Source organism: Mixophyes fleayi, chromosome 8, assembly GCF_038048845.1.
Source record: "Mixophyes fleayi isolate aMixFle1 chromosome 8, aMixFle1.hap1, whole genome shotgun sequence".
In the NCBI taxonomy this organism is placed as follows: domain Eukaryota; kingdom Metazoa; phylum Chordata; class Amphibia; order Anura; family Limnodynastidae; genus Mixophyes; species Mixophyes fleayi.
In genome coordinates, this window is record NC_134409.1 from 24,596,584 (window position 1) to 24,612,551 (window position 15,968).

Genomic DNA, 15,968 nt, shown 5'->3' on the forward strand with positions numbered 1-15,968 from the left:
TAGAATGCAAAGGTAAAAGTATTGAGTGGGCTGTGTGATTAATTACACAGCAATGTTGGTCAGAGGGTTGTTGTCTTGTGTTAGCTGTGTAGAGGGTGGTAATAGGGTAACCTAGGGAGATTAAGATGGTGGTTGAGGAATATCATAAGCTTGCCTGAGGTGGTGGGTTTTCAGAGAATGCTTGAACGTTTGAAGACTAGAGGAAAGTCTTACTGTGCGAGGGAGGGAATTCCACAAAGTTGGTGCTGTAACCGAGAATGGGAGGATGTGATGAGAATAGAAGAGAGACGCAGATCTTGTATATATTGTATATACTGAGATATTTTGAGACAAGCGAGGAGATGTATGTCGGTACAATTTTGTTGACGGCCTTGTATGTTAGTAGAAGAATTTTATATTGGATTCGTTGAAATACAGGCAACCAATGTAGAGACTGACAGAGTGACTCAGCAGAGGAAGAACGGTTTGCAAGGAAAATCAATCTAGTCGCTGCGTGTAAAATAGATTGTAGGGCTTCAAGTCTGACTTTGGGAAGACCAGTAAGGAGGGAATTGCAATAGTCGATGTGGGAGATGATGAGTGCATGAATTAAGGTTTTTGCAGTGTCTTGTGTGAGATATGTACGTATTCTGGAAATGTTCTTTAGATGTATGTAACATGATTTAGATATAGAGTTGATGTGGGGAATAAATGATACAGTCAAGTCCATAAATATTGGGACATCGACACAATTCTCATATTTTGGGCTCTATACACCACCACAATAGATTTGAAATGAAACTAACAAGATGTGCTTTAACTGTAGACTTTCAGCTTTAATTTGAGGGAATTTACATCTAAATCAGGTGAACAGTGTAGGAATTACAACGGTTTCTATATGTGCCTCCCACTTTTTAAGGGACCAAAAGTAATGGGACAAACTAAACAATCCTACATCAAACTTTCACTTTTTAATACTTTGTTGCAAATCCTTTGCAGTCAATTACAGCCTGAAGTCTGGAAGGCATAGACATCACCAGACGCTGGGTTTCATCCCTGGTGATGCTCTGCCAGGCCTCTACTGCAAATGTCTTCAGTTCCTGCTTGTTCTTGGAACATTTTCCCATCAGTTTTGTCTTCATCAAGTGAAATGCATGCTCAATCGGATTCAGGTCAGGTGATTGACTTGGCCATTGCATAACATTCCACTTGTTAGCTTTAAAAAACTCTTTGGTTGCTTTTGCAGTATGCTTCGGGTCATTGTCCATCCGCACTGTGAAGCGCCGTCCAATGAGTTCTGAAACATTTGACTGAATATGAGCAGATAATATTGCCCAAAAGACTTCAGAATTCATCCTGCTGCTTTTGTCAGCAGTCACATCATCAATAAATACAAGGGAACCAGTTCCATTGGCAGCCATACATGCCCACGCCATGACACTACCACCACCATGCTTCACTGATGAGGTGATATGTTTTTGATCATGAGCAGTTCCTTTGCTTCTCCATACTCTTCTCTTCCCATCACTCTGGTACAAGTTGATCTTTGTCTCATCTGTCCATAGGATGTTGTTCCAGAACAGTTGTTGCAGCACAGTGGCCTAGTGGTTAGCACGTCTGCCTCACAGCACTGGGGTCATGAGTTCGATTCCCGACCATGGCCTTATCTGTGTGGAGTTTGTATGTTCTCCCTGTGTTTGCGTGGGTTTCCTCCAGGTGCTCCGGTTTCCTCCCACACTCCAAAAACATACTGGTAGGGTAATTGGCTGCAATCAAAAAATTGACCCTAGTCTCTCCCTCTCTGTCTGTGTGTGTCTATAGTAGGGAATTTAGACTGTAAGCTCCAATGGGGCAGGGACTGATGTGAATGAGTTCTCTGTACAGCGCTGCGGAATTAGTGGCGCTATATAAATAAATGATGATGATGATAAATGATGATGAACTGTAATGGCTTTTTTAGATGTTGTTTGCCAAACTCTAATCTGGTCTTCCTGTTTTTGTGGCTCACCAATGGTTTACATCTTGTGGTGAACCCTCTATATTCACTCTTGTGAAGTCTTCTCTTGATTGTTGACTTTGACACATATACACCTACCTCCTGGAGAGTGTTCTTGATTTGGCCAACTGTTGTGAAGGGGTTTTTCTTCGCCAGGGAAATAATTTTTCTGTCATCCACCACAGTTGTTTTCCGTGGTCTTCCGGGTCTTTTGGTGTTGCTGAGCTCTCCGGTACGTTCTTTCTTTTTAAGAATGTTCCAAACAGTTTATTTGGCCACACCTAATATTTTTGCTATCTCTCTGATGGGTTTGTTTTCATTTTTCAGCCTAATGAGTGCTTGCTTCACTGATAGTGACAGCTATTTGGATTTCATATTGAGAGTCGACAGCAAAAGATTCCAAATGCAAATGTCACACCTAGAATCAACTCCAGTCCTTTTACCTGCTTAATTGATGATGAAATACCGAGGGAATAGCTCACACATGTCCATGAAATAGGTTTTGAGTCGATTGTCCCATTACTTTTGGTCCCTTAAAAAGTGTGAGGCACATATAGAAACTGTTGTAATTTCTACACCGTTCACCTGATTTGGATGTAAATACCCTCAAATTAAAGCTAAAAGTCTGCAGTTAAAGCACATCTTGTTAGTTTCAGTTCAAATCCATTATGGTGGTGTATAGAGCCAAAATATGAGAATTGTGCTGATGTCCCAATATTTATGGACTTGACTATATATATATATATATATATATATATATATATATATATATACTTGTATATATCGGTACTAGTTTATTATGCTTTAGTTATATAGCACCAAACTATTACAAAGTGCTTACATAGAATGATTAATCATTCACATCAGTCTGATTTCCCTACCACAAGCACACATAGACTAACATTAACTTGCCAATATGTTTTCAGACTGGGAGCAAACTAGAGCACCATGAGGAAACCCATGCACACATGGGGAGAACATACAAACTGCACACAGAGTGCTCTGGTCAGAATTGAGCCTTTGGCCCTAGTGCTGTAAGACAGTAATGTTAACCAATGTGCTCTTTTGTACACTAGCCACCAGAGATTGTGCACTAGCCACCAAAGAATGTGCTCTATTTTACAGTAGCCAACAGAGAATGTCCTTTGTTGTACACTAGCCACCAGAGAATGTGCTTTATTGTGCACTAGCCACAAGAAAATATGCTTTATTGTGCACTAGCCACAAGAGAATGTAATCTATTGTACACTACTCACCAGATAATGTGCTCTAGTGTACACTAGCCACCAGAGAATGTGTTCTATTGTACACTAACCACCAGAGAATGTGCTTTGTTGTGCCCTAGCCACCAGAGGATATGCTCAATTGTACACTAGCCATCAGAGAATGTGCTCTATTGTACACTAGCCACAAGAGAATGTGCTCTGTTATACACTAGCCATAAAAGAATGTACTTTATGTTACACTAGCCACCAGAGAATGTGCTTTATTGTACACTAGCCACAAGATAATGTTCTCTATAGTACACTAGCCACAAGAGAATGTGCTTTATTGTACAATACCCACCAGATAATGTGCTCTATTGTACACTACCCACCAGATAATGTGCTCTATTGTACACTAGCCACCAGATAATGTTCTTTATAGTACGCTAGCCACAAGAGAATGTGCTTTATTGTACACTATCCACCAGAGAATGTGCTCTATTGTACACTAGCCACCAGATAATGTTCTCTATAGTACACTAGCCACAAGAGAATGTGCTCTATTGTACAAAAGCCACCAGATAATGTTCTCTATAGTACACTAGCCACAAGAGAATATGTTTTATTGTACACTACCCACCAGAGAATGTGCTCTATTGTACACTAGCCACCAGAGAATGTGTTCTTTTGTACACTAGCCACCAGGGTATTGACTTTATTTACACTGGCCACTATATAATGGTCCCAATTTACATTGGCAAACAGGAGATTTGACTCTATCGCACACTGGCCTCCAGGGAATGGTTTTCTATTTATACTGGCTACCAGGGTATGTATGGGCTCTATTATACACTGGTCACAAGGGGAACTCTATCTATTTACACAAGCCACCAATTAGTACCGCGGCCCACAACTGACTGCCAGACAATCATCATCGTCATCATTTATTTAAATAGCGCCACCAATTCTGCAGCGATATACAGTGAATATTTGTCATTCACATCAGTACCTTTGAAGCTTACAGTCTAAATTCTCTTACACACACAGACACACAGACAGACTAGGGTTAATTGTTGTCAGCAGTCAATTAACCTTTGGAGTGTGGGAGGAAACCGGAGCACCCGGTGGAAACCCACAATTGAACTGTGAGGCAGAAGTGCTAACCACTGAGCCACCGTGCTGCCCAATGGATTGTATTATATACTGGGCTACCGGGGAAAAGTTGTATTGTACACTGATCACCAGAGAATATTTTACACTGCCCACCAGTGATAACAAAAATATAATATCTTGCTCATATAACTAACTTGACATAACAAAGTGATGAGGAGATTCAATTGCCAGTAATGAGGCGCACACATTGCCGGCAATTACAGTATGAATCTCCGCTCATTATTCCTCACACCCCTATGGGGTACTTGGATAAAGGGCGGAGATTCTAGCCATAACATGTGTGAGGGTCTCGTGGATGTTCCAGAGACACCTCGCACCAAACGGAATTTCCCCTAGGGGTGTTCCACCGGTTTGTGAATGTCCACAGAGCCTCTCTCTTACCCATAGTTGCCTACTCTCCCGGAATGTCCGGGAGACTCTCGAATTTTTGGGAGTTCTCCTGCACTCCTGAGAGAGCAGGCAAAAATCCCGGATCCAGCTGTCGCCGTTGTTGAAGATGGTGGGAGGGGGGGGGGCTAAACGCGCCATCATGGTCCCGCCCCCTGCTGCGATTGGCTAAAATTGACTAAGATTGTCAAGGGCGGAGCCCCACGCGTGGCCATGCCCCCCTCGACGGACCCCCTCCCGGACAGCAGCCAAAAGTAGGCAAGTATGCTCTTACCATTAAATTACTTACATTTTACTGACGCTCTGAAATTGAAAAATAAGACTTTACCAAGCATCATTTGAGTAAAAAATAAAGGAAAAGTTAGATGCAAAGTTATGGGCATTTGTACTCCCTTCACCATTTCCATATGGCCCCAAAATCCCGTAGAGGGCACACATAAACCAAATGATTGTGCAAAACAGACAAATGAAATCTGCTGCAGTTAATAAGTAAAATTCCGAAATACTGGGCTTACTAATTTATCTTTTTGTCTACTAGATTGCTAATAATATAATATTTTATGCATTTTAATGTTGCATAAACATATCAGCATACATTGGTAGCTGTCAGCACTGTTTTTATCAAATTGGTTGGTAACAAAGGTTTTCAAGGTTGACGGCCATCACTTAATGTATAGTGCTAACTTGTGCAATAGTAATGGCTGTATTATGTGGAAACAGTTGAAAACCCTGTACGATTTTAACATAAAATTTTGATTCTATCAAGTATTACAGCACTGACTATTAAATGATTATTTCTACTCCATCAAATTCAAAATATCTTCTATCACCGCTATTTATCATTTAAAGGTTGCCGGGGTAGCTTAACGATGCTCAGTTCCCCGGCGACACTAGCTGGTAACGCTGAGTAGAGACTTACCTCCTCGCCGGCCAGTCGTGATAGCTTGCAGGCCACACATGCGCACTGCACAGGCTTCCAGCAGCAGATTCAATGAAAATGGAATAAAAAAAAACAGATAAAAAGAAAACAAAAAAAAAAAACAGATAAAAAATTATTTTAAAATAACGACTTTCTTAACTTTAATTAAATAAAGCATATTTTCCTCTATGGCTGCTGCTATCGGTTGTACAGGTAGCGCTGTGATTCTTCTTCAATAGGCCTAAACCAAATCCACTGCAAAAAGGCTGCAATATAGATGAACTTATTGATAAGCCTCCTCTGCATTCAGAGCGTGTTTTGCATGTAGCGGGTGGACAATGGGATTAATATGGTAGAACAGAGGGCGCTCCCCATTTGCTTTAATGTTATGCTGATTTAGTGCATCTTTAATTTAGAACGCTGTGGTTTGCTGGTCAGAAACTTGTGGCGTTCTAAAAGGCTGATGTTTGACACTGCCCATAAAGGTATTTTTATCATCTATTACCAGGGCCGTCTCTTCCATTGGGCACGATGGGCAGGTGCCCGGGGGCCCTGCAGGCAAGGGGAGCCCGTCCGAATCCTAAATTTTTTTTTTTTAAATACTTACCTTGCGGTCACATCAGCGGTGATCCGGCTCCCTCCTTGGTCCCCTCTTCCATGCTGTGCTCACAGTGAATGCTGGGCATGATGTCACGCCCAGCATTCACTGCAACCACAGCACGGAAGAGGGCAGAAGAGACTCAGCGGCGCGGAAAAATGAAGAAGATCGGACTTAAGGTAAGTTAAGGGGGCCCCTATATATATATATATATATATATATATATATATATATATGTAAAAAAAAAGTAATTATATATAATCACGTTTTTTTTTACATACATATATATTTTTTTTACACACACACACACACACACACACACAATTATATATATATATTTTTTTTTTTTAGGGGCCCGGTACACTGCATTGCCCGGGGGCCCATAAAGTTGTTAAGGTGGCCCTGTCTATTACCTACTTCAAGTCAGGTGTTTGCTATTCATAACTAAGTGGGTAGAGCAGAAAGATATTAGCACACTGTAAGGGAGTAAGGCAAGCGGTCATGCTCTTGCCTGTATCCCAAATACAAGTACCCAGGTTGTATAGTAGTACAAGGGCTAAGGGTCCTAACAGCTGAAATTCACCTGAAAACGGCAGAAAAGGAGATATCTGCTGCGGTCCCACTGTCTTAGTACCCAAAAGCACTCCCCATAGGTTAACCATGTTAATTAATAAATATCCCCCTAAGTCTGTTCATATATTCGGAACCTGAAGCTCTCTCCTCACTGAATAAATATCTGTGATTTCACAGTCCAAACACTGTTTGTTACCTACAGGTCATTATTGTTAAATAGGAAATATCATACTCTCCCGGAATTCCTGGGAGACTCCCGAATTTCGGGGAGTCCTCCCGGACTCCCGGAAGAGTAGGCAAAGCTCCCGCTTTCGCCGAAATTCACGGCACTGAATGGAGGGGGCAGGGCTTAATTGTGTCATTAAGCCCCGCCTCTGCTATTCAGTGCCGTGATTTCGGCATTTTATAGTGGGGGCTGGGCTATGGTGACGCAACAATGTCACCACGCCCCCCTCCTACCCCTTGTCACATGACTTCTCTCCCGGATTTCTTAGGGGAGAAATCTTAAAAGTTGGCAAGTATGGGAAATATGTATCCATCTTTTACTAAAAAAGGTAGGATAGCATGTTTAGAAATAGGATAGCATTTTTTTTGCACAGAACATTGTCTGTAAACATTATTTTATTGATATGTAATTGAGATTCTATTTTGCTTTCTTACTTGATGTCAATTGAAGCATCATTTTTTGTTACCATTAGAATGGTGCCACCCTGTGGCGAAACAATTGTGAAAAAATATTATTATGCTTGTTTGGTATTCTCAAGCAAAGTTAAACAAAAACTCTCAGGCGTGGGAGTACCATTGTTTTCTCAGCAAGAAACATGACACATTTTTGTTTGGTTTTTAAATATGTACTTTTTCAGTGTAATGGCACTTTAAGTGTTTAGGCTGCAGCAGATAAGAATAAACATAGGGACACACGAAAAAATGACAGAAGGGTAAAACAGAAATGCCAAAAAATGGTTAATAAATAAATCAATGCTAGTGCTGAAAACTAAACATTGACAGAGAGCTGGAGATCAAACGGGAAGATTTAAAAATTAGCTTCGGAGAATATGTAAAGTGATTCCCAAAATAGCACAAAATGATCAGCAGTGGGCAAGGCGGATAATTAGAAATTGAATTAAAAAAAGGGGGGCAGGGAAGAGAGACGTGTTGCTTGAAGTGCCCACGATGTGGGTAAAGAAGCATTGGTATGAGAGGGCGGAGGTACTGTGTGTGTGTGTGTGTGGGAGGGAGCTGTTGCATGCCTCTGGGTTGTGTTTGTACATGAATTTTGGTGGGAGTGGAGGGGCACTACATGACAAGTCCTGTGTCTGTGTGTGTGAGGGGGTGGCATGACATCCTACACATAAAGGATTTCTCTTCTGTAATTTGACTCTAGGAATGAGGTTCAGCAAACCCAGGTAATCAGTAACCAGACTGGATCATCCGATGAGACAAGAAGTGGTGTGATTTTACTCCTCCCCACCCAAATCTGGGCTGCAGACAGTAAACTTTGTGAGTACTGCGCTCTTTTTCTATTTTTTTTTTCCCTGTCCGGGGGTGTCTGTGCAGTGGTATTGTTATCTGACAGTCTTAACACCTACTAGTTACCAGCCAAGTTTAATGCTCAGTGGCCTGTCTTAATATCAAAATATTTTGCATTGCTCATTCCTGTCCAGGGTCACACAATGATCCTAACAGCTCCCTTATTGATTTGGACTTGCTGCCTGCTGCTGGGACCGGTCCAGACTGTGGCAGATGAGGGCGACTACGGAGAAGAAATTGTCCTCTCTCTGGCGGAAGAAGAAGATGCCCAAATTGACACAGAGAAAAAAACGACTCCAGGAGATTTCCTCTGGAGCAATAAGGTAAAGTTATTTTAAATGTTATTTTCATAAAAACAGAAGTGAAAAGTGTGTTGGGCTAATACTCGGTAGTTTAAGGTGAACTTATATATAAATATAATTATACATTTAAACATTTGTCTTGTACAAATGCACTTGAAACACTCTCTTTTTCTATACAACTAATTTTTCATTTTTTTTATCATTGTATTGGAAGCAATGACGCAAGTGAATGGGAAAAAAAACAGGAAGAGAGTTCCTTTAAGGACTGCAGATAAAAAGGGTCAAGGACCGTTTCTACGTACAGGATGTTCTGTTAAACATCAATTATGTGTCTGTCATGTGATATCTGAAATGGGACATATTCTGCAGATCCTTAGACTGTCCACACACAGTTGATCGATTTGGTCAGTAGAACTAAATTGACCAACAGACGTGCAGTGTGTTGCCACATCCTAGAAAATCAAAATCCAATTAATTTGGAGTTATATCTAGCAGGATGGGACACCAGATTGGCCTATAACACCACCAAGGTAATTGTCAGACTTGTAAGCTGGCCACACAGAATACGATTCTAGTGCCTTGGCCGAGTGCCGAGAGACAGGGTCACTGCCCAGTTTGGCCAATTGGACCAAGCTGGATGAGATCCAGTGTGTTCATCACTCATCATTTCCGCTTATAGTGGGTCATCAGATGAATGGACTGACAATAGTGGTCATCCACCCAATTTGCCAACATGACTCCATCTGATCAGATCAACTTGAAATGATTCAATACATTCGGATTGTAATCCGATTGTAAAGGTAATGTGGGGTCCTTGAGGTATATCAGGTTGTCCATCATTGTTCTAGATAGGATGAGTTTTACTAGCTGATGTTTAAATAATAAAAGTCTATTTGCTTGGCTCCTGAGTGTTTAAGAGGGGTAGGGCTCCTTCATGGGAATCCAAATGATATTGCTAACAAAAAAAACAGAAAAGAAAAAACTTTGGCGGTGTTTATTACCACTAGACAATGCACTGTGCTTCCACGTTGTGTGAAATACTAGGACAGCATTGATATATACCATACTTGTGAATATATTGTATTACTACAAAAAAACTTGATGTGACATTTGATAAAAACGTGATGGTCAGATGACACTGATGAAAATCCTGTTCTTGCCCTCTGGCTGTTCCTATGTACATCTTACATTTGGAATTCTCTGGCTGTTCAATGACATTAAAATAGAGATGCTGTTTTCTAGGACGCCTGGAGAATGTCCGGTCAGTATGTGGTAGTGCTGAAAGAGAATGTCCACAAGTCCCAGACAGAAAGAGTGATCCGTCGCCTGCAGACCAGAGCAGCGAAGCACGGCTACCTGACCAAGATCGGCCATGTTTTCCATGAACTATTTCGAGGGTTTGTGGTCAAGATGAGCAGTGATCTGCTAGAAATGGTAAGTGGTTTCCTTCAATAAACCAAGACAAAAAAGAAATAATAAAATAAAGAAATAGACAATGGGGCTGGTGGGTGGAGCCATTTTAGGGCTACTGGAGCCACAGACTGCGGGTTTGAAAAAGTGGAGATGTTGCCTATAGCAACCAATCAGATTCTAGCTGTTATTTTGTAGAGTGCACTAAATAAATAAAAGCTAGAATCTGATTGGTTGCTATAGGGAACATCTCCACTTTTCCAAACCCGCAGTTTAGTAAATATAGCCCTTTGTGACAATAACGTCTGCAAATTTGTTCAACTTTTACACTGTTCGTCCTATTCTGCACATGCTGTAAAATAACAGATATAACCAATCTGTTGTAGCCTATTTTTTTTTCTCCTTAGGTACGTACTGAGGGGTCTATGATAGGTACATCTGGGGTTTTGGTAGCTCTATTGATGTTGATTAGCCATGAACATGTTGTTGTCTCTAATTGTTTTAGGATTGACATGATTATTGGTGTCCCATTGTTAAATGAGAGCCAATAGTGGCAGGATATTTAATAGGACTATAACTTCAAAAATCGTTCTTTGTTTAATTATACTTAGCACAGGGGAATGTATTTTCTAGACATAGTTTTATGTTATACCTCTGTGCGGGTTATGAACGAACTCAGTCTGCCCCCAAATATCATCATACCCACCACAGTGGTGTCACAGATGTCCATTGTCCAAGTTGGTTTCCCAAGGAAATTGTGGGTGTATGGATTATCACATCTCAATAAAATTGACAGAAAACCTTAAGTAAGAGACAAAGGTATTATGGGAAAGAGAAGTAAAGTCATGTACACTGTGGCTAGTGACCTAGACTATTCCGCCCTCTCCAATCCTGACCTTGGCTTGTGACCTTGATTTTTCTATCTGCTCCAGTGCCTTATCTCAGGAAGTGTGCTCAGCTAATCTGCTGTCTAGATCTACCGCTTAAATTTTTCATACAGGACACTGTTCTCAGGTCCAGGTCAGTTATTTTAGCCCCTACCTATGCCTAGCAGCATTATGGAAACCGCTGTCTGTAAATCTCACATTCTTAGTTCTTTTTTCAAGCCTGAGCAATGACCCAGAGCTAGTTAAGTTGTACCTTCCTCAGAGCTGATCTGCATTGTAAAGCCAGCAGAGATCTAAGTTTGTATAGCGCTTCTACCATTGGACTTGGGTCTGTATTGTAAAGCCACCAGAGATTAGGGGGTCTGCATTTGTAGTGCCCTCCAGAACAGGGTGAATAGTAGTTACTATTCTACCTTGTGTGTTGGCTAGAGGACACATAAACGTTCTCTGTATTGTATAGATATCACTAGAATGCTGTCTGTACGTATATTGTTAATTAAGATGCTCTCTATATTGTGTACCAGTCATTATTATTTTATATATTGTATATCGGTCTGCATTGTATAGAGATCAGAAGAATGCTCTGTTAATTGTATTTAAGTCACTAAAATGTTCTCTGTATTGTATAGAGATTATTAGAATCTTCTCTCTATTTTATATAGACCACTATAATGTTCTGTATATTGTATCAAGGTCAATAGAATACTCACTGTCTTTTATAGAGGTCGCTAGAATCTTATTTCTATTGTATTGTGTTTATTAAGGTTCTATCTGTATTGTAATAGAGGCCACTAGAATGCTCTCTGAAATTTATATTTGTCACTAAAATGCTCTCTGTTGTATATCAGACACTAGAATGCTCTCTGTAATGTATCTCGTTCACTAGAATACTGTCTGAAATGTATGGAGATAGCTAGAATGCACTCTGTATTCTATCATCATCAGCAGCTATTTATATATAGCGCCACTAATTCCGCAGCGTATAGAAAAGTCAGTGTATTGAACAGTAGTCAGCTAGGGCTGGTAGGAGTTGGACATTTGACATCACACTTTATGGCAAATTAGACAAGTAAGGCAATTGTCTCATTGGATGCTATGGGCTGCGAACGAAAATCCACGTTATTGCGGTACCGTGGATTAACTTCACGGCCAGTTCCGGCGCGATCCTGCGGACCAGAATAGTAATTGAATATGCCCCTTAAAGTTTAACATTTGTACTAAAACGTACAAATGTTAAACTTTAAGGGGCATATTCAATTACGATTCTGGTCCGCGGGATCGCGCCGGAACTGGCCAAACGTACAAATGTTAAACTTTAAGGGGCATATTCAATTACGATTCTGGTCCGTGGGATCGTGCCGGAACTGGCCGCGAAGTTAATCCACGGTACCGCAATAACGTGGATTTTCGTTCGCAGCCCATAGGGTTGCGTACGAAAATCTGCGTTATTGCGGTACTATATTACCGGCAACACTGTGCACTTTCCGCGGTAATGCGCATTACCGCAGACCAGAATCGTAAGTGAATATGCCCCTAAGTATTTTCCAGTGTTACATAACACTCACTATGGCTGATTATGTGACAGTTCTTCACCGTCTGTTTTCAAATACAATACCGTGGTCCTATCTGCCCCAGCCAAAATTCAGCTCTGCCTTGGTCTGTCGCTCTCATTCTAGACTCCACTTTGCCTACAAGCCATGCCATGGCTGCTTGTAAGTTTTACATTATGTCCAATTAGAACTAAAATCCAAAACCCTAACCAGAAACACTCTTATATACCCTAATAGAGTGGTCTGCACAAGAGAATTATAAAATCTGAGCATGTCTCCCACATTTTGATGCACAGTAGTCATTTTGGCCTGGTTTCCTGAAATCCAATTGATTTAATCTATATCTAGCGCATCAATAAAATATCCAACACCAGCGTAAGAATTTAATAAATATCTAGCTATCAATCAATCCTATTTACAAGAATAAATAACTAAAAACATAAAACAACTAAATGTACTTATTTCCTTTCACTTTCGTTTAAAGACCAGCTAAACCAACACAATATTTTAATACGTGTTTCCAAATGGTGTAACATTTTCTACATAATAGTTTATGAATGGATCTTATACTGCTCTCCCTTACCTTGATTTACCAATGACTACTTTTCCTTGTGCTCTGAACCATCTGCTACTATCTCCTCTCTGCTAAAATGTGAGTTATACTTATTTTCCCTACAACACAATTCTTTGAATATTTTGATGTTAACGATATATTTTTACATGTTTCAAACTTTTAAAAGGACTCTATCCCTATATATTTAATTGTACTTTAGATTTTTTTTTTAGAATGTAAATAATAATGGATGGTTATATAAATATATACTTGGACTTTACCTAGTTTCTATGATGCTGCTATTAAATGCGCTTGCAACTTTCACCATTTAGTACAGTTCTGCTATTTGCCTTCTCTTACCCTTAATACCTTTTATCTCCTCCCTGAGCTCTCTTGTCAATTTTATTGAAATGTGATAACCATCTTACCGTATGGTAGCTTGGGGGTATGGCTTGGTGGTAAGGGATCTGTATAATCTCATTGAATAAGGGGTTTGTTGTAATTAGGGGAATGGCTAGATCATTTACATTACATTTACATTAGTCTCTGTCCCATTGCAGAGTCTAACTTCCCTATTAAACACTCTGGGGTCCATTTTGTCAGCATTCAATTAACCTACTAGCATGTTTTTGGACTGTGGGAGAAAACCGGAGCACCCGGAGGAAACCCACGCAAACACGGGGAGAACATACAAACTCCACACAGATAAGGCCATGGTCGGGAATTGAACTCATGACCCCAGTGCTGTAAGGCAGAAGTGCTAACCACTGTGCCACAATTCAGGAAGAGGGGATGACTGGGGTATATGGGGTAACCGTTCATTTAGGGTTGGTCTGAATTAGAGATGAATTGTTTCATTTATTTATTTCATACTGGTGAGATATTTTGGGGGTCCTGAAACATACAGAGAGGAAGGCTGAAGGGGTCTGGAATGGAACAGAAAATATGGCCTAAGGTGACAGAAAATGTGAATCCGGGTCAGTGGTCTTATTTAGTGATTATGTTAATAAATAAATGTGTCTGACTTTCCAGCTGTGACTCCTTTAAATAATAATAGTTATAAATAAAAGCATAACACTGTTATTTCTCCCATTACCATGTGTTCATCTCTGTATCAAAATATTGGAGTCTTCTAATCGTTAACATAATCAGCCCGCCGCCATAATTAACCTGTTCCTTTCCATTACCAGGCCCTGAAGTTGCCACATGTAGACTTCATTGAGGAGGATTCATATGTATTTGCCCAGAGTGTTCCGTGGAATCTGGACAGGATTATTCCCGCTCCGCACGTCGCCAATCACTTTAACCCCCCAAGTAGGAATTTTATTATTCTTTATTTTTTTACTGCAATCATATGTGCTGTTATATTACTATGCATCCTTAGGGCTGTAGAGAGCAAGCTCGGGACCAATGCGGCTGTCTCTTGGGGGTTATCCCAAAGTCAGTGCTGCATATGACACCTAGAATGGGGTGTGACTGCGCCAAATAATAGGATGCTATTGGTCTACGCAGTCACTTTTCCCCACCCACAATGAGGCTCATTTTGGGGATAACAGGAGCGGCTGGAACCATCATTGCTACCACAGAACCCCCATAGAAGTCTTGGGTACTTTGTATCCTTCCCCTCTCAGTGCACCTCTTAGGCTTTTATCTAGAAAGATGAAATACCAGATACCAAAACCACATGTTTTTTGCCAATTTTATGAATGGGTTGGAAACTAGCACATTTATCAAAGGCCAAACCAAACCCAAAATAGTATGCTCTGAAAGATTTTTTATTTTTTTACAAACCGTGCGATTTAAGCTGCAGTTTGCAAACCTGCACATAAAGCCTCCCACCCCTTCTCTGCCAGCCCAGGCCACTCAGTAAACCGAATCGATCTGGGAGGAAGGGGGGGGGACAACTAAAACAAAGGATCGGCCCAATGCTGACTAGCACTGGGCCCCTCCTGGTACCTTTGGACAGTGGGTATCAGAGTAATAATCATACTTCCCTACCCTCCAAGAATGTCCTGGAGACTTGCAAATTTCAAGTAGTCTTCCTGGTCTTCCGGGAGAGCAGACTGTCCTCCCACATCCTGCATTGCGCCGCAGGGGGCAGGGCCAAAATGGCAAAAATTGTGTGCTGCTTTGCCAATAAGCCTTATAGATAAATATGTGTAACAGTTCCTATCTCATTGCCACAATCCATACAACAACATTGTTTGGCTTAATTTGCAAATCATTATCTTAGAGATTCTCACAATGCTTGTTCATAAATGTGAATATATACATGAAAGTTATCGCTGCTACATTTTTATCAGACCCGTTCTATGTATTTTTACACATTCCCTGTCTGCGTTAGTGCATGTGTGAAAATGGATGAAACAAACGCATTTAAAACTTCTAAACTTTAAAACAATTAAAATAGCAAAATCGAACCAGTGTCAATCATCTTCCTGGGAATTTGTGCTCTTTACTCTAGTCCAGGGGTCAGGGAACTTTTTTACCTTTTACCCCAAAATATATTTAGATACGCCGACGTTACCCCCTTGATTTGAAAGGAAGGAAATCATATATTATTAATTATTGGAACTCAAAATTTTATGGAATCTATTCAAAATGTCTTTGAAAGCTTCAACTTCAAAACGTCAGGTTTTGGAGAAATGATGTTGCTTTATTTTTGATAAGAGAGCATCAATATTGGGGCATTTTGATGTCAGAGCAATTTGGATACAGTCTTCAGCGTCCAATCGATTTCTCTGCTTTGTTTTTATGTTCGTTAAAGTGGAAAATCCTTGTTCGCAAAGGTAGGTTGTTGCAAAAGGCAGCAACTTTTTGACTGCCTCCTCATGTGCAATTTTGAATGTCTTTGCAGCTTTTGACATCCAAAAATATGACAGATCTGCTTTGTTTTCAAATGTAAT

At 40.5% G+C, this 15,968-nt stretch overlaps 1 protein-coding gene across 2 annotated transcripts in view; it reads left to right on the forward strand.

Annotated features, from left to right (window-relative positions):
- The first annotated feature begins 6,082 nt into the window (after window positions 1-6,082).
- Window positions 6,083-15,968, forward strand: part of PCSK9 (proprotein convertase subtilisin/kexin type 9) — a 32,190-nt gene continuing 22,304 nt past the window's right edge. The window contains exons 1-5 of one of the 2 annotated variants that reach the window (XM_075182160.1): window positions 6,083-6,144; window positions 8,215-8,330; window positions 8,495-8,683; window positions 9,905-10,096; window positions 14,253-14,376. In XM_075182160.1, coding sequence (XP_075038261.1) covers window positions 8,504-8,683; window positions 9,905-10,096; window positions 14,253-14,376 — 496 coding nt within the window. In that variant the 5' untranslated portion in view covers window positions 6,083-6,144; window positions 8,215-8,330; window positions 8,495-8,503. Of the gene's footprint in view, window positions 6,145-8,072; window positions 8,331-8,494; window positions 8,684-9,904; window positions 10,097-14,252; window positions 14,377-15,968 lie in introns of those variants that run through there. The other variant, XM_075182162.1, reaches the window with a different exon arrangement.